The following is a 19,342-nucleotide window of genomic DNA, read 5'->3' on the forward strand; positions in this document are numbered from 1 at the left end:
AGCATCATATAAATTTACGAAATTCAGAAGTTTCCATTTGTAGAACTTTTTTTTTTGATACTTTTAAAATATCTTACGGAAGATTAAACGGTGCCTTAAATGCCAAATCACCTGGAATGGATTTACGTGGCAAAATGCTTGGTTCATCTAGAAAAACAGATGAAGATAAAATTAAAGTGGTACGAGAACATATTCTGAGTTTTCCAGCATGTGAGAGCCATTACACGAGATCACATCACACTTCAGGTCGAAAGTATTTAAGTGCTGACTTAGATATCCGAAAAATGTATGAGCTGTATGTGAAAAAATGTGATGAAAATAATATATCACGTGTGAAGGAGTGGACTTACAGGAAAATTTTCAATACGGAGTTCAACGTAAATTTTCATACTCCTCGTAAAGACACTTGCCAAAAGTGTGATTCACTAAAACTAAAAATAGAAGCATCCAGTAACGAAGACGAGAAGTTGCATCTTATGGAAATTCGTGATTCACATCTTATCAGTGCCGAACAGGCCAGAAAAAGTTTAACAGATGACATACAAAAAGCAAAAGATAACCCGAGTGAATATTACGGTTTCACATTTGATCTACAGAAAGCACTTGCGTATCCCAAACTTTCTGTTTCGGTAGCTTACTATAAGCGCAACATGTATGTATACAATTTGGGGTTTCATAATTTCCACAATGAAAATGCTAAAATGTATGTATGGGATGAAACAATCGCTTCAAGAGGATCACAGGAAGTTGCGTCCTGCATCTTAAAGCACATTCAGGACATTACCACTCAAAAGCACGTCATAGCTTACAGTGATGCCTGCACAGGACAAAATCGTAACATCAATATAGCTTTAGTTTAGTTAAAAATTGTCATCTGATAACAATGTTGAAACTGTTGATCATAAATTTATGGTATCCGGCCATTCTTTTTTGCCAAATGATCGCGATTTTGGTATGATAGAAACTAAAATTAAAAAATCGAATTATTTATACATACCTGAGCATTATTATAATTTAATAGAAGTATGTAAAAAAAACCCCATTTTTGGTGGTACAAATGGCTCAGAAAAATTTCATTTCGACAAAACAACTAAAAGATTCAACGAGTTATAGAAAGAAAAACACCAATGGAGAAGCTGTGTCTTGGCTAAAAATTCAATGGATCAGATTTCTAAAAAATTCTCCATATAAGATGTTTTATAAAACTTCCTTAGATGACAATTCCGAATTCAAAATATTAGACCTCTCACCTAAAATAGGAAGACCTAAAATATACAAAAATATTGATTTGCCTCCATTGTACACAACTATTAGACCAATAACAAAAGAAAAACATAAAGATATGATGGATTTACTACCGTATATCCCACCAATTTTTCACAAACACTTTACTTCCCTAAATATGTATTAACAAATAATTTACTTTGTTACAATGAAATGAGTTTGAATAAAATGTTAATTACTAATAAAAATGTTTCCTTGGAATAAGTCATTTATAAAGTCATTCTGTTAATTTTGAAAGTCGACTAAGTCATTTGCAACCTTTCAAAAGCACATATCCAGTTAAAAATGGTTATAAATTTCACAACCATAATAAATTCTTGTTTGTTGGCACTACTTTACTGTCGAAAAATCATTTTCCATAGTGCAAAAATATTTTTTAATCCTTTAAAACGCAAAACCCTAATTATCTCGAAACAAGGAAAATATGACTTAGTCGACTTTCAAAATCAAGGGCTCATTTGATTTGTGATTTTTGAGATACTCAACAAATAATCATTTAGGTACTACATACAAGTATAAAACAAAAAAAAATATTTTATATTATAATTTAAAAAAAATTTAATACAATAACAACCGATTCGAGCATCTATGAGGTTAAATACTGTAAAAACTGTGCAAAAATTCGACACAAGAAAGTGAATAAACAAACAACTATAAAATAATACATACAAATAACTAAACAACAACAGCAAGTCGTTATAATTCTGTCGAGTAATTAAAAAAAGTTCCACTCATCGTTGACCCAGAGCGATAAGCAAACATTTAACAACAACAAACACAAAAACTTGTCCACAATTTTGTGCAACAGACGCACTTAAAACACATGTATACGTATGTATTTATGTATGTGTCATATTATATGTATTACGAAAAAAAACTTATAATTTTTTCTCACGTGTCGAGTGTTATGCAGTTTTTTTTGTTTTTTTGTAATTGCCAATTATAAATTATTATTATTATTAGTTTAAGTACATATATTATTTAAACATATATACATAAATAGGAATTGAGATTTGTAGAAAATTTGGAAAACAATCACCTGGCGATGATGGACCCGGGCTGTTGCTCAAGCTATCTGTGGACGGAAGTTTTGGCAATAGAACTTTTGAAGATGTACGCCGCATAAACTTGAAATCAAAAGCTGCGAAAGCGTTTCAAACATAAATATTTAGAGATTAATTTAATTAAACAACAGCAACAACAACTACAACAACAAAGAATATTCATAACAATTATTGCCAACGAGATTCTTAAAAAGGCGTACATTTGTACATAAGCATTTTTTTTATCATATTCTATATGTATACTAAAAATATAATTTTAGATTAAAAAAATAAAAGAAATTAAATTAAAAAAATGATGGTTACTTTTATTACAAAGTTCAATATGAAAATAAGTATGTACCTACATTTGCACATAGTAAAAATTTTGATAGAATAATAAAAAATGAATATCACACAAGAAAAGGCGTTCTGGTACTAAGGAATAAGATAAAGGGGAAATCATTTCAAATTCAGCTGCAATGTAGTTTTTATAAGTAAATATGTTTGTGTCGAGGGTGGTGTCACATATCTGGAATTGTGTCGTTTTCATATTCGCTGGTTCAATGTCACACTGCAATAAAGCAATAAAAAAATATTGCATAGAAACGATTCCTAAAACTCTTAATAACTGCAGCCTCATAAATTTTGATGGGAGTAGTTAAAACAAACATTGTACAGCCCGCGAAAAAAGATATCAACTCAGCATTTTGACCAGTATTGACTATTTTGTAGTTTTTTTTTTATTTTTAGTATTTTTTTTTATGAAAGTAAAGCTCGTTGGAAAATTGTTCATCAAAAGTTGGGAAAATTTTCAACAAGTTTTCTAACTTTTTAATCACATAAAAAACAACGAATTTTGGGTACGCAGTTTTATATTCCATAAAATTTTAGTATATAAAAATTAAGCTGAAAATTGCTACAAAATCCCGTTAATTTTTTATAATTCATTTCCTTAACAGACGCACGAAATTTTGCAGAAAAAAAGCAACACCTTCAAATGTGAAAAGTGATCAAAAGTCAACAAGCAGACAATCAATTCTCGGAATGTAAAATGTCCTTCATACACTACTTTACAGAGCTTACACTAATCTTAGTGTGGATTAATTTTAAAATTAGGACAAATATCAAATACATGAGCTAAGATAAAGCACTAGTGATGTGAAGCAGTGAAAAAATGAAATTTAATAGGATATACAAATTTTTTTTTGTTTTTTAATTCTGATTAAAAATTTTGAAATTTTGATGAAAGTTTGCCGAATTTGTATGAATCCCGCATAAAGTTCGAAACTCTGATCTATATTATCTTTATTTTTATAAAAAAATTATGTTAATTAAAAAATAAGTAAATAACTGGTGAAAGCTTGTCAAAATGTAGAGATGCTATATATTTTGTCGCAGTCTGTATATACGATCGCGGTTCAATAAGTACCCTCGCTTGATGACAGAGCATCGTGTGCTGCCATCTATCAACTGACAACGAAACATATTTCAGACTGATTGATAGGTTAGTTTGGATTCGGCAGCTATTCGAGTGCTTCGACGTGTTTCGCTAAAATGGAAAAAGAGCAGTATCGTTCGGTAATTCGTTTTTTTTTTTTTTGGATGGGAAAAAATGCGAGGAGATAAAAGCAAGGTTAGATGCTGTCTATAGGGATGCTTCGCCATCTATGGCCACAGTTAGATATTGGTTCAATGAATTTAATCGTGGGCGAACATTCGTTTTTGATGAGAAGCGACCAGGTCGGCCGGCAGACGTGGTTAGTGAGGAAATCATTCAAAAAGCCCACGACATGATTATCGCTGATCAACGAACGAAAGTGCGCAAAGTAACAGAGGTCATTGGTGTGTCGACCGGTAGGTAGGTAGGTAAAATGGCAAGAGTGCCACAGGTTCACTTTAAGTAGCACTTACGTTCCGTTTTGAATGTTTGGGAAGAGAAAACCTTCTACAGTCATCCAGTGCTGTTGAATTAGTTTAAAGGAGACCGAAATGCTGGCTGATTTAGAGAAGACCCCCGCTCCCACTCCAGATTCCATCTGGGATCCGTTGGCGACTCTCCCCTCCTTCCAGTCTTGCCTGCTCGGAAAGATAACCCTAGCACAACCCTCAAATCCCAGTTTGTGGATGGAGAGATTAGTGCGAAGTACAGAGAAGGAAGAGGAGAGACAAAACTCCTGAGACAAAACTCCTGTCGACCGGACCGGCAATTAATATTTTTTTATGATAAGTTGGCGATGGATGCTGCTTTTGCTCAAAGGCAACAACAAGTGGATGCGGCTGTTAACTTCGAAGCAGTGTTTGGAGAAATTTAAGCGAGGTCCGAAGGAATTTTTGCATCGAGTTGTTACCGTTGATGAAACCTGGAAAGGTTATGGGGCCTATTTATCGGGATGCAAACGGCGTGTCTCCGCTTCAGAAGAGTAAGGGCTAAACTGGAAGAGAGCCTTGGCAGCAGCATCACGCCCGAGAACTTAGTGCCACTGATGTTGAAGAGGCAGGACAATTAGAGCAAAGCCCAGCACATGGCTCGTGAGGCAGCAAACCTATCCAGAGATGAAAACGCAGGTAACCTGACGATACCACTATTAGAAACTAACTTTTCTATGGTAACGAACACGGACATGGGGGGTGGGGGCGTATAGATCCGACAGGGATGGTTCTCTTCAGATATTACTCAACAGTGGTGGTAATAGGCAGAAGCAGCTTGTGACATTTTGCACCAGAACAGTAACTGACGTTGAGTGTAACGCTCAAACCGCCTGCCGACGAAATACTTGACGGTAGTACCGGGGGGATCGGTACTTTGACGGCAGGAGCTTTAGTTCGGGTTAAAGTCCCTCACTGACGGGGTAAGGCTTTCGGTGCTTCCTCCTCATAAAACAAAAACAAAAACAGTGGAGGTAATTTAATCAGTACTAGACATAATTACAGGCAGGATTTGCTCTAAAACTCAAGCTTGCGATAAATCTGATCATATTTGGTTAGCTACTGAATTAATTTGTTTTATTTGAATTCGTAACTTTCTAAAGGCCTTTAAAATTGTAACCTTAAACCCTTTAAAACAAAGAAATATAAATTCCATAAAATATTATCAAACCTTTTCGGTTAATTGTGAGAAGAATGCAAAAATGATAGATAACCACAGTTTAAAAACAGAACGCTACTGTTTGAAATGCACCCGAGGGAATGTGTACAAAAACGACTTTTGGAAGCATGAAGTCAATATGTTTAAATTTTCATTGGTGATCGTGGAAGAGTCTTTTTTCTTGTTGTTTTCTTATGCGATTCGTACAGTTTTTTCTTCGCTTTGCTTTTGGTCACTTAACCTAATACCTAAACCTAAAAATATTGTTGTGAAAGCATGCAGCATTCTGCAATATTTAATTTTTAGACAACATTTAAGGCAAAATACTGAAATGTAAACATATTTCGTCACATGATTGGATACCACAAAAATTCGTAATAATTATTCGTCATTTTTGGAAGTACGCATTCGATAACGCCAAAAAGTTATCCATCACACCAAAAATTCAGAGAGTAAAGTGAGAGTTGAATGCTGGAGAGACGATCATTTTAAACTCAAGAAATTTTAGCTAGCAAAAATTATCGTTGACAAAAATATATGATCAGAAGGCATAACACTAAATTTTTTGTAATTTTTTTTTTTTTTCGTGGAATCTGGTCTTTCTTTACACTTCTGCCTGCTGTCTTATTTGTGCCGGTTTGCAATTTGCAGTTTATAGTCAGAAATAAAGTATGTATACTAGGGCGGGTCGACTTAAAAATCGCTCATTGCTCTGTGAAAATCGTATTCTAGGGATCAAAATAAAAAACTTTGCCGAAGGAACCATACCTCTAAAACGAATTCTGATGTCCCCCAATTTGGGGGGGACCGGTCTTTGCAAGTAATGGTAAATTTTGCTTTGATTAACTTTTTAATTATTTCTTCTCTTTGGGATAAAAACTATTCGTTTCCAATCTTAATTTGGATTATTAGCTGGTGATCATGGTGAGAAGATTTAATGATCAAAATCAGACTGTTAGCCGGATCTCAGCGAGTTTGATGGAATCAGCTAAACGTAACTGGGGTCATGACAACGTTTTTTTTACGAAAATAGCGAGATTGTGTTGGTGATGAACTCATATTGCTGTCATTGCCGTCTGAACCACAACTGATTGGACGAGTGTGTGAATGAGCGGACAGAATTTTGCTTCTCCTTAACAGACCGTTATTCAGCTTTGGGCGAATTCGACAGAATCAGCTGACGGGCTGGCGTCACTTGGAAAGTGTTTACAAAAAAGTTATATTGTGTTGGTAATATACAAAAAAATCAACCAATGACAGACTTCGTTGCCATCTGATTGGACGAGTGTGCTCAATGTGTGAAATGATCGTGCAATATTCGGCTACCGAATCTCCCAAGTAACGTGGCAGCCGATGGTCCCCTCACAATTTTCTTTTTCACCATAGTTAAAGAGCAGACCTTGTAAATCTGTCATTCTTGGCTGAACTATTTTGGTATCGAACATAAGTAATGAAAAGCAGGTATAATGAAAATGTAAAAAAAATGCTGGATGACCGGTTAGGCCGAAGATTTTCTTTTCTGTGAATTTTTTTTGGGAGATACGGACTTTTTTTCACAACAACGCCCATTATCCTTAAAATTTTCTATCTTTTTCGAATAGTTGGGTATTTGTAATTTTTTTTTATTAAATAATCGCGGTTTTAAAGGCATAAACAAGTGCGAGGTGAATTTGCAAACTACTTAAGATAATCACCTCAACCTGTAAATACTCTATTCATCCAGCAAGCATTTCATATTCATGTCTTTGTATGTACACGCGTATATGTATTTGTAAAACCAACATTTCGCCTGCATAACAAAAACCCAACTTGAGCACGAAGAACCTGCAATAAAGCCATAATCACTTACATTTAGCGCATACGACAGCCCGTCTAAAACAAAACAAAGCTTTCAGCAATGCACAGTTACAAAGACTAAAGTGCGATAAAACCCAGTAACCCGAGCAATGTGCCACTAAAGGCATAAGAAACTCTGCCAGCGTCTGTTGTTTTGCGCATATGACAATTGAGAACATTCGTAGACCCTCCCCTCCCTTCACTAGTGCGAGTAGCAACAATGTCCCGCTGTTGTGTTGTGAATTTTGTGACGCCTGCTTGTCCGCCAGCCGGCTTGGGGTATAATTTTCCAGCTGTTGTGCACAATTCATAGCCTAATTAAAAGCAACCCGCTCCACTCTTATGCACCACTTCAGTGCACACGCAGACGCACTCACACAGCATGACTGGAGATAATACGAGTACTTCTGATGGACGCACACGGGTGATATTGTATTAAGGCGCCATAAAGCGGGCGTTGGATAACAATGACTAAGGAAAGGGGAATAGTAGTAGAAATTAAGAAATTTTAGTTACTATGAGTATCACATCAAGCGGGTGTGTTAAGTAAAATATTGCTACTACTTGGCTCTTTCCCCACAACTCCCTCCTATCCGCAGTGTATTCCTGTATGGTATTGGCGCCTTTTTTGTACATTTGTACAAATAAATACGCACGTGTCCTGTATGGTATTGGCGCCTTTTTTGTACATTTGTACAAATAAATACGCACGTGTACGAATTAAAATCGCTTTGCAATTGACTACAGAAATATAAGGAAACTGCATTCTCACTTCTGCTGAATGCAAAATAGTATAAGGCATGCAATAGAATTAATGAGTGAGTGGATTGCATTAGCAAATAAGAATAGGTTTATTTTCATTGTTTTTCCGAATACAGGCAAACATTAAAGGTAAAAGCGAGAGTAAGCTACGTACACGTGAGTTGTTTGCTGATGGGCGATAACGAAATGTTAGCTATGGATTAACTTGACTCGTGCGTCAATAAAGCTGTCAGTGTAATTGTGATATATGAAGGGGCAAAAGCTGTTTAAATAATTGCAAATTAAATAATTACTTCGTAAATTAAATACTTACTTCCATTATGCATTTTAAAAGGAGAGATAGTGGAGCCTACTAGCATTTAATTTTAATACGCAAACTACGTCTAAGGAGTTCAGATCGAATTTTAAAAGCGAGCAGCCTTTTTTATATAGGAGCCTGACACATAAAAGTTGATCAGATTGGAGGTATTTCTGCCAATAGGGGTGGAAAATTGTTTCCTTTTTCTCCGGTTGCTTACAACTGTGACAGTATGTGTTGTGAGGGATGCCCATTTTGGCTGCTTGTTCTCCCACAGACCAAAAGCCAGTTATGAGTGCCGTTTGTCTCCAGGCGTCCCGTCGTTTCATGTTTATGAATGTTGACGGATTGCTTACGGTTGTAGGTGGGCAATGGCGTTTTGCTAATTTTGCATTTCGTCTGGTCTCTCCATCTACAATCTGCGATTCGGAGGTATTTTAGGGAAATAGCACTCTTGACTGCACCTAATGGTGTGTGCTTTTTCATTACCTTCAATGCTCCAATGTCCCGGGACGCATATTAAGGTAACTTTATGGTTGGCTAGTCCTGCTTTGTTCTACCAGCTTCGAGGTTGTTGTCGGCGAATCCAGTGCCTGGATTGCAGGTTGGCTATGAGAAAGAATAGCGATACTGCGCTTAAAAGAGGCATCTGCGATTAGTAGTCAACAAGCTTCCCCAATTGCCAGTACTTCCGCCTGAAAGACACTGCAAGTGTCAATTTTAAGTATATGAGAATATACTCGTATGCCAGCTCCAACACCAGAATCCATTTTACTGCCATCTGTATAGACTGTAGTGTCGAAGTTGTTTAGTCACAATCCCTTCCTTATTCCATTCTTTCCTAGATGGAAAGAGAGTGACAAAATTTTTACTGAATGTAATACGACGACGATGTAGTCAGTCCTCTTCGACGTATACTGGGTTTGCCGCAGTAATAGACTGGCATGGCCATGCGTTTTTTCCTTCCAGCGACCCGCTTCATTTAACATAAATGCACTCATTGCTGCCATTTTCTTGATATATATGTAGATCTACCGGAATAACGTGTGTCAGTGCGTTCAGGGCCTGCCTAGGACATGGTCTGATTGCCCCGACTGTTATTGCACAGGCTGATCTTTGTATTCTGCCAAGTAATTTGATGTTGTATTCTCTCTCTAGAGCTTTCCACCAAACTACCGAGCCATACTTTAAAATTGGTCGTATAAACGCATTATACAACCATAATGTATACTTCGGTTGAAGACCCCATCTTCTTCCTAGCATACGTTTACAGGCAAATAAAGCGATTTCTGCCTTCTTTACCCGTTCTTCAATGTTTAATTTCCAGCTAAGTTTGGAGTCCAGAATTACCCTTAAGTACTTTACTCGGGTTGAAAGTGGGTTTGTCCGTTAATATTTGGTAGAGTAAAAATTGGTACCTTATATCTAGTCGTAAATAGCATGAGTTCTGTTTCACGCGCGTTTTACTGCTAAACTAAATAAATAATTTTTTTCAGTATTCATTGGCATTTCATCAAGGAAAGACTTACGCCTCAACAACGTTTATATGAAAAGTGTTCATCGCGCGCTCAGGCCAACTTATGGTGTTCAGCTCATTTTTGACTTAATGGCTGTGTCAATAAGCAATTTGGGCTGAAAAGCAACCCGAAGACATTTAAGAACAGCCATTACATCCATTGAAAACAACTGTTTGGTGCGGCCTATGGCTGAGGAATTGTCTGCCCATATTTCTTCAAAGACGAGGCTGACGCCAAAGTAACAGTGAATGACGAACGCTACTGCGTCATGATAAACGACTGATAGAAGCCCGTGCTCTCCACAACATTTGATTTCAGGCACTCGGCTCATTTGAAATGGTGTTTTTTGAAAAGAAAAAAAAAAAGATTTTTTATATTTGAGTATTTTGATTCATTTTTAAAAAATAAACTTTTTTTTTGCCATGCGAGGTGCGTTCAAAAAGTTGTCAGCTTTCAAAAAATGGTCTTCTAAAACAAGGTACATATGTCACTAGCGACACGGATTTCGTGTGAACGACGATCTTTAAGAAATGATGAAAACCCGTTTTTTTGACCCTTTTTTACTTTAAAGGTCCGGAACAAATACTAAAAAAATGTTTCTAAATGATGGCAGTTCACACCATAACGACACCAATTCTACGTCATTTAAATTTTATTTCATCGAAATCGGTTCGGCAGAACCGGCTATATCTGTGTCGCCAGCTCGAAAAACGTGGTTTCCGTATAACGATCACTAACAATCTAAATTGCGCGTTCCCTCTTGAATTCGAACAACTAATTTTGTAAAGAATTCAATCTCTAGATTTGAACACATGCTTCGTTTTGCCTGAAAACTACAATAAGTTTGAAGTTTTTCTGTAGAGGTTGCGTCACTAAAATGGCTATATCTCCGTAAATATTCAGAATCTCAAAAAATTTGTTGGGGACTATATTTTTGAATATTTAATCTACATAAATAAGCAAAGAAAAATCAAAAATTTCTTTTCCAAAAAAATCTTTTTCCAATGAGGCGAGGGCTTACAACAAGACATCGCTACTTTTCATACAGTCCTTACAATAATTGATTTACTGCGTCGCCGTTTCGGTGAGCAAGTCCCTCGTCGCGGACAAGTGGATTGGCCACCTTTCCACTTTTTTCTTGTAGCATCAAGATATATTTCGTTCTGCTTTTTGCTGCATAATAGTCCCACACAAGGGCTACGACGCCAGTGCTAACTCAGGTTAGTGTCGTCGAAACTTTCCCGTAAACGCAACCAAACAAAAATGAGAAGTACGCGAAGCATTTTGAGGCGGCATTTTTATGCACGCCGCGGCTGCAAAAGTGATTAAAAATTCAAAAAGTTTTGCTGTGATTTGGAATCAACGGTATAAAGTGTACAAAAATGTTGATGACTTTTCCGAGCGCGCCTTGAAACGAGTGACATCAAAAAAGCAGGATAAAGTGCCGACGAGCTATGCGAAAAAGCTGGTTCAAATCATGCCCAGACGATGCCAGATACTCGACAACGATAGAGACTCCACAGCTTATTGAGTAATTGCGACTCGTAGTTTTGTGCATACTTTCATGTAACTTTTTTTTTTAAATATATATCTTTTATACTTCATGAATAATCGCGGTTCCTTTTTACTGACGCAGAATGTATGTTAAAGTCTAAATGCTTTGTGGATAAACCGACCGAAGTCCTGCAGCGAGTCATTCAATTACGGATGGCTCAATCAATTTGAATTTTCGTTGCCTTATTTCAATTTAAAATCCGAAACCTCTAAATTAATCACCCTTTATAAACCATTTCCTTCATGGCACAAATGCGTTTTTAGTCGCATTTTTTAATTAACCGATATTGTTGAATTTAGTAGAACTTTAAAAGTAATAAATCGGCATGGGGACAGCAGGGCTTGCACCGCCTTAGTCGTACCCCAAGGCTGCGCACGGCACATCTAGCGCAAGACTGCGGACGCAAGCAGGCATTGGGTTTATTAATGCAACTGCTATTCTCTATTCAGAATATACTATGTTGCAATATGCCAAGCCAGCCGGCTTTTATCAACTTGGAAATGTGACTTTCATCTCATCGCAATCTGTATATACATACGCGTACCTATACATATGCAACTGCTTTCATTTGTATGTAAATATTTCATATTTTTAAGATGGATTTTGTACTACTAACTAGCAACGACGCCCTAAAAAGCAGTGACGCTGTTTTTTTATATGACGAACTCCTCCTGCGCCGTCATACTTTTCATCGCTTGAAAATGTCAAGTGTCATGAGTGTAGTATTGCATTTTTTTTTGCCTCTTGTGTTCATATTACACTTCTTGTGCTTTGCTTCATACATTTTTCTTTATTTATGCATTTATTCTCGCCTGACCAAATTCTTTGCTGAAAAGTGTACTAAATATGTTGCAGTGAGAGAGCAATAAATTCAACATTTTTGGGTACTTTCAAGCGGCCTTCAGCATTTGCAAGTCCTCCTCGTTTCGTGGTAATTTAAGATTTTTTAAACTTATCTCAAGATACTCTCTTCAGCTTGATGTTTGATGCCATTGAGTCTATGACTAGAGGAAGTAGCTGCTCTTGCTTAATAAATATTAATGGCTTTGGTTTACTTGAGATATAATAAGAACAACGATAGTCATATCAATCCTGAAGTTATAAAAAAAACATGTTTGTGGTATAAGTTAGTTTTCGTTACATGAAAAGGATGTTATTAATTCCCCATGAAGCTTTGCATTCAATTTCAACTCGTTCTGGATCTATTGAAAATAATACATTTGCAATAACAACGTGTACGTAATAAAGCGCCTTCGATTCGCCACTTTTCTGCTGGGTATCTCTGGGCTCTGCTCACTTGACGAAAAAATTGCATGTGAAAGCAACAACAAACTTAGCAAGATTCACCGCTAACGAATTATGGTTATGCCTCATGATTCAATTATTAAAGGTTTGCTCACTTGTGACATAAAATTTAGCTTTAGCTTAGTGAAACAGAAAGCGAATGACGTAGAATCCAAAGTTCCCCTCAAAAAATTTTTTGTTTACCATATCTAACGAGCAAACATGGTATCTATCATTCTTGATCTAATGTCGGCATATCTGTCAAATTCGCTCAGAGCCGAATAACGGTCTGCTGGGTAGTTTTTGACACTCCCTTGCAAAAGGTTGCTTTTAAGAGGTTACTTCACCCCTCTTAAAAATAATTGAATCCCTTTTGTTAAAAATGGCAACAAAGAAGTGTTTTTTATTTAAATGAAAACAAACTGCGAACGTAAAAATAAATTTAAATTATTAATTAAATGCAAATAATATTTCACATACTAGGTGTGTTCAAAAAATAAGGTGAATTTTGAAATTTCGCGGCCTACGCACATTCGACTTTCGATTATTTTTTTTTTTTACGTTGGTACTTTCGTCTCGAAGATATGTGCACTGTTTTAGCAATACAGGTATAACATTTTTAGTTTGTTTCTGAGAGTCATAAATAAGACAAGTGTTTTGCGTGTTCGGCGATTTTCTGCTGATTTTGCTGAATTTTTACCAAAAACAATGTCGCATGAGCATCGCTCAGGAATCGTTGAATGACGTCAACGATGATCCAGATTTGCTTAAAAGGGTCATAACTGGTGACGAATCATGGGTATGTGGTTATGACATCGAAACCAAAGCCCACTCGTCGCATTGGAGGAGTGCAGGAGTGCAGGAGAGCAAAGATGATCAAATGTCAAGGCTTTGCTTGCTGTTTTCTGCGATTACCATGGTGTAGTGCATCAGGAGTTCTTACCATAAGGTCGTACGGTAAAGGTAAGGAGTATTACTTTGAAGTTATGCGCCGTTAGCGTGAAGCGAGACGAGAAAAACGCCCGGAATTGTGGAAAAAATGCACGCCTTTTGCATCATGATAATGCACCTGCTCACTCATCTTTGCTTGTGAGAGATCAACACAGTTATCTGCCTCAGCCACCGTATTCACCAGATTTGGCCCCCTGCGACTTTTTCCTGTTCCCAAGATTGAAGATCAGGGGTCACGAAAGGATGGCGTTTTGCGACAATTGGGGAGTTAAAAACCGAATAGCTGACAGAGCTCAAGAACACACCAAAAAGTGCATATCAGAACTGGTTCGAGGATTGGAAAAAACGCTGACACAAGTGCAATATATCTGAGGGGGACTACTTTGAAAGAGATATAGGTGCGCAACTAAGTGCCCGCTAGATGCCGCCAGGAGTGTGTGCTAGTCGATGCTAACATAACCTAAACATCATAAACCAAGCTTAAACAAACTGCTTCGACACATTAGTGTCTGATTTTGTGCCGAATAATCGTCATTTGCGGGAAGTGTTGATTTTCCTCTTTCATTGGAAAAAAAACGGCGGCTGTAGCGCATCAAGAGCTACAAAAAGTTTATGGAGATGCTGCTTTAAGTGAAACAACGTACCGAGATTGGTTCCGTCGCTTCAAAGACGGTGATTTTAATGTTGACGACCGTCCGCGTGAAGGAAGGCCTTCGAAGACATTGAATTGGAGGCATTGCTGAATGAGGATCCGTGTCAAACGCAAGAAGAGCTTGCTTCAGTATTAGTAGTTATCCGCCAATCCATTTCCAAGGGATTGGATGCTTTGGGAATGATTCAGAAACAGGGGATTTGCTTCCTTATGAGTTAAAACTAAGGTATGTTGAACTCCGTTTTTTCGCTTGTGAACAACTGGTCCAGCGACAAAAAAGGAAGGGTTTTCTTTATCGCATCGTGACTTGTGATGAAAAATGGATTCATTACAGCAATCCAAAGAAAATAAAGTCATGGGGACTGCCCGGTCATGCTTTGCTCTATATTTGGTGGGGCCAAGTTGGTGTTATTTATTATGAACTGTTAAAACCAAGCGAAACTATAACTGGGGATCAGTATCGACTTCAATTGATGCGATTGAGCCGAGCACTGCGCGTGAAACGGCCGCAATACGCGGAGAGACATGAAAAAGTGATTCTACAGCATGACAACGCTCGGCCTCACGTTGCCAAACTCGTTGAAGCCTACCTGGAAACATTGAAATGGGAAATCCTTCCCTACTTGCCATATTCTCCAGATATTGCGCCGTCCGATTATCACCTGTTCCGATCGATGCCACATGGTCTAGCTGACCAGCAGTTCTATTCATATTGATTTGATTGGCTTGATCCGTGGATAGCCTCAAAAGATAAACAGTTTTACCGCGACGGTATACGAGATCTACCAGAAAGATGGGGAAAAAGTAGTAGCCAGCGATGGGGCAACACTTTCAAGTATTCACTTGTAACCATTTTTTCAGAATAAAGTTGCATTTTCATCAAAAAAACAGCGAGAACTTAGTTATGCATCTAATAAAATAGAATTGATGAATAAATAAAAAATGTTTGAGAAAATTCTCCTTATTTTTTGAACACACCTCGTATGTACATATTTGTATGTACTTAACGGCCATCGTAGTCGAATGGGTTGGTACATGATTACCAGGTGCACAGGTTCGAATCTCCGCGCAGGAAATACCAAAATCATAGATATTTTTCTAATAGCGGGCGCTCCTCCTTCTGTCATGAAAAAGCTCCCCATAAAATAAACCCATTTGCCGTTCGAAGTCGGCTTAAAACTGTAGGCGCCTCTATTTGTGGAACAACATCAAGAAGCTCACAACAAATGGGAAGAAAAGCTCAGCCAAATGTCCAATAAAAAGTGTAAGCGCCAATTATTGTTATTATTATATTATGTTAAATATAGAATCTATGCGGGGTCAATTGAATCATTTGCAATATTAAAAACTATCAAAATCCATGACGTGGACCAGCCATTCTGTCAAAAATATGGATACAAGAATCGACAACTGTAACCGTCGTCGTGGTGGACATTAGTACGATACTATTTTTCATTTATGATTGCCAAACTTTACTATTTCTAATACATTAATCATTTTCATCTAAATTTTTTATTTTATTTTGTTTTGAAAAACAAAGTTCTTATTGATTCTTATTGGCCCTGTACATACAGAAGTTCCAAATCATACAACACAATTTCAAGAATTTTTATTGCTTAAAACCAGATGTGCAAATATGGGTTACATCATCCTTTTATTTCCTATTCAAAATGTGATTATGCGCAAAAGGCAGCGCGCAAATGCCAATCGAGTGTAGTCACCAACCAATAAAATGATTAGCATTCACTTCAGTGGGTTAGGTCAGTACGAGTGTAAAGAACAGCAACAGATGATGCGATTAAATGCTTAAAACTCATTAAGAAGCAAATTGAAACAATCGAAAGTATAATCGCATGCTTAATTAGAAAATGAAAAACAAAACCGAACTCTTTCGGAATGAAGCAAAATGTGGCGAGAAATTGAGTCTTGAACAACGACTTTTTTTGCCTTTTATTAGATACATTTTCAGCCTACATATAGTTGAATTTGAATATGACAACTGGAAGTTTACATGCATACACATACATAAATACGTACGCATATATATATACATATATACATTAGGCCGGGTCGATTTGTGGGGACGCAAAAAAATCGCCCATTGCTCTGTGAAAATCATATTCTAGAGATCAAAATAAGAAACTTTGCCGAAGGAACCATACCTCTAAAACGAATTCTGATGTCCCCCAATTTGGGTCGAACTTTTTAGTTTCTTTTCTCATGTAAAGGACAAAAATGGTGATATTTTGAAATGATTGTATGGGGAACCCCCCATGGGAGTTCCAGGGGGTGTGCCACTGGCATGGGTGGATTGGCCGTCCAAAGTTAGTGGGGGTCGGTCATACATTTGGACTCGATTGGAGCACTCTAAAAGGGTCAAAGTGGGATTTTTCGTTCGACCCAAATTGGGGGACATCAGAATTCGTTTTAGAGGTATGGTTCCTTCGGCAAAGTTTCTTATTTTGATCCCTAGAATACGATTTTCACAGAGTAATGAGCGATTTTTAAATCGACCCGCCCTAATATACATATATAGGTATATAAGAGTAAATACTATAGCATTCAATGCGAAGGCGAGCTTGTGAATGAGTTCAACAGAAAATGAATAATGCAATGTTGTGTTTTGTTTTTGTTGTGATATTTGCATAATTCATTGATTTTACACTCACACAAGAAAAACAACTATTATTATTGCCGTTAAAAGTGTGTGGCTGACAGCCCGATACATATGGCATACGAAAGTATTTGACTTCATACAATTCCTTACAGTAAATACATAAATATTGTACATATGTCAATATAGTATGTGTGCATATGTAACCTCAAATGTGCAATATGTGTAGCGTTCAAATGCCAATCCGTCGTCCACTCAACACATCGCACGCCTAGAAAGGCACAATGCTGATGCGAAAGGCCAAAACATTGCGTGTCAAATCGTTTGAAACACACTTTTTTGTAGGCTTGCATATTGAAAGTGCAAAAACATGCCATTCTACTATAGAACGAAACGACAAATGGCGGCGTCAGTCATAGACAGTGTGCCAACATTTATTTACGAGTAGAAAATCTAGTATTCGTCTGACTCGAAATATATGATTGTTCTACAGCAGTTGCGAGCATGAAAATATCAATAAGTATTCATTCGATAGAACTCTTTCTGCTCTATAAAACTATCTTAATTGTTAGGCCTAGAAATGGAGTACCCAGGAGGCAAAAATCAACATTTTCGACACCTTTGCTTTTCATCGAGGTCAAAAAGCTGCCGAAGCAACCTGGGACATTTACGAGATTTATGGAGAAGGTGTCATAGACGAGTCAAAGTTCAAAAATAGCGACTTTGACACGTCCCGCCACGAAAAGCCTTCCGAATTCGATGAAGACCCTCTCAAATCCCTTCAGAAGGAGAACGGTCGCCAAACCAGTCGTGAATTGGCGAAAAAAATGAGCGGCGATTATAAAACGATTCTCAATAACCTCATTCAATTGGATTTACAGAAAAATTGTGAACCTGGGACCCTCAATTCGCTCACCGAAAAAAACCAAGAAAGTCGCCTTTAATTTGCTTCTCAGCGTCTCACCCGCCATCGAGCAACACACGGTCATAAACAGCGCTTTTTGTATCAAATCAAATACATACATCAATATGATGTAAAGAAAGGAGTGGTTGGTTCCAAAACGCCAAAGCCGAGAGTCAAGCCGGATATTCATCCAAAGAAGATCATAATATATGTTTGATGGGACTTGCATGGTGCACTGGGAAATGCTCGAAAAGAGTGTCACGGTCAACAAGGAGCTCTACATTGCCCAGTTACACCACGTGAATGAGGCTATTCGACTGAAAAGACCTGATCGACATGGTCAAACCATACTCCTTCAGGACAATGCCAGGCCCTAGGCCAGTCCAGGCGATTTTTGGCGGAACGTAATCAACAAATTTCTTGAGAGGTGTGAAGAGATTGTAAACAGCAACGGCGAATATATAATTGATTAACTTAAGGAATATATCGCAATTATTGTTTTTTGTTTAAATAAAAGTTTTCGGTAAAAACTCTACGAACTTATTCCCCAACCCAATATTTTGGAATATTATTCTCTTCTTTAACTGATTATATATTTAAATTAATTCTATAACGAAAAACAAAACTTTTTATAACAAAATAGAGAAATTCAGGGTTAACCTTAAAATATCAGTGGTCATATAACACATGGGCTGAAAAGTCCCAGGCCTAACACATAGATGGCACTAGTTTTATTGCATTCACATCTTTTTCAGTTAGTACTAACCTTAAAAATACAGCTGTTAAAATTTCATGATATTCTATTCAATAGTTCAAGAGCAATTCTGCTAAAAGTGCGGCTACTTTTATTATTTTCAAAACAATGAATCAAACAGAATTTCGTGTTTTAATTTTACACTGCTTCTTGATGGTGAGAATACCGTTCAAGCGTAGCAATTGCTTGAAAAGTGTAATGTGCACTCCGCTCCCTCAGAAACAACAGTAAAACGAAGGTTTGCTGACTTCAAAAGTGGTCGTAGAGACACCGACCCACCACCGTCCAAATGAGGTGATGACACCAGAAAACATCAACAAAATCCACAAAATCGTTCTGAATGATCGAAAAGTTAAGTTGCGTGAGTTAGCTGACATAGTAAAAATATGCAAAGAACTCATTGGCTTTATATTGCATGCGCATTTGACTATGAGAAAGCTCTATCAAAGTGGGTGCCCCCGTTTGCTCACTTGTTTCATCAAGACAGCGCACCGTGTCCCAAGTCAATCAAAACAATGGCAAAACCACGGGAATTGAACTTCGAATTGCTCCCACATCCACCGTATCCAGAGTTGGCTCGCAGCGACTACTGTTCACAGACCTAAAAAAATGCTTACCGGTAAGAAATCTCGCTCGAATTTTGAGGCAAAAGATAAATCGTTCTACAAAAGTGGTATTGAAATTTTACGATTTGCGTTGTTCTTGATGGAAATTACGTTGATGCATAAAGCTAATTTTGAAAACAAAAAAAACGTGTTTTCTTTGTTAGGTTGGGTACTTTGCAGCCCAGGTGTTAAGTAACG

General features: G+C 37.3%; 1 protein-coding gene across 4 annotated transcripts in view; it reads right to left on the minus strand.

The window, feature by feature from the left end:
• LOC129235918 (oxysterol-binding protein-related protein 8) overlaps window positions 1–19,342 on the minus strand; it is a 93,105-nt gene that overhangs the window by 64,898 nt on the left and 8,865 nt on the right. For 2 of the 4 annotated variants that reach the window (XM_054869995.1, XM_054869992.1), the window contains exon 2: window positions 2,324–2,425. The exons of the other annotated variants lie outside the window; for them this stretch is intronic. In XM_054869995.1, the coding sequence (XP_054725970.1) occupies window positions 2,324–2,425 (102 nt within the window). The remainder of the gene's footprint in view (window positions 1–2,323; window positions 2,426–19,342) is intronic. 4 annotated transcript variants of the gene reach the window in all.

Source organism: Anastrepha obliqua, chromosome 1, assembly GCF_027943255.1.
Source record: "Anastrepha obliqua isolate idAnaObli1 chromosome 1, idAnaObli1_1.0, whole genome shotgun sequence".
Taxonomy (NCBI): domain Eukaryota; kingdom Metazoa; phylum Arthropoda; class Insecta; order Diptera; family Tephritidae; genus Anastrepha; species Anastrepha obliqua.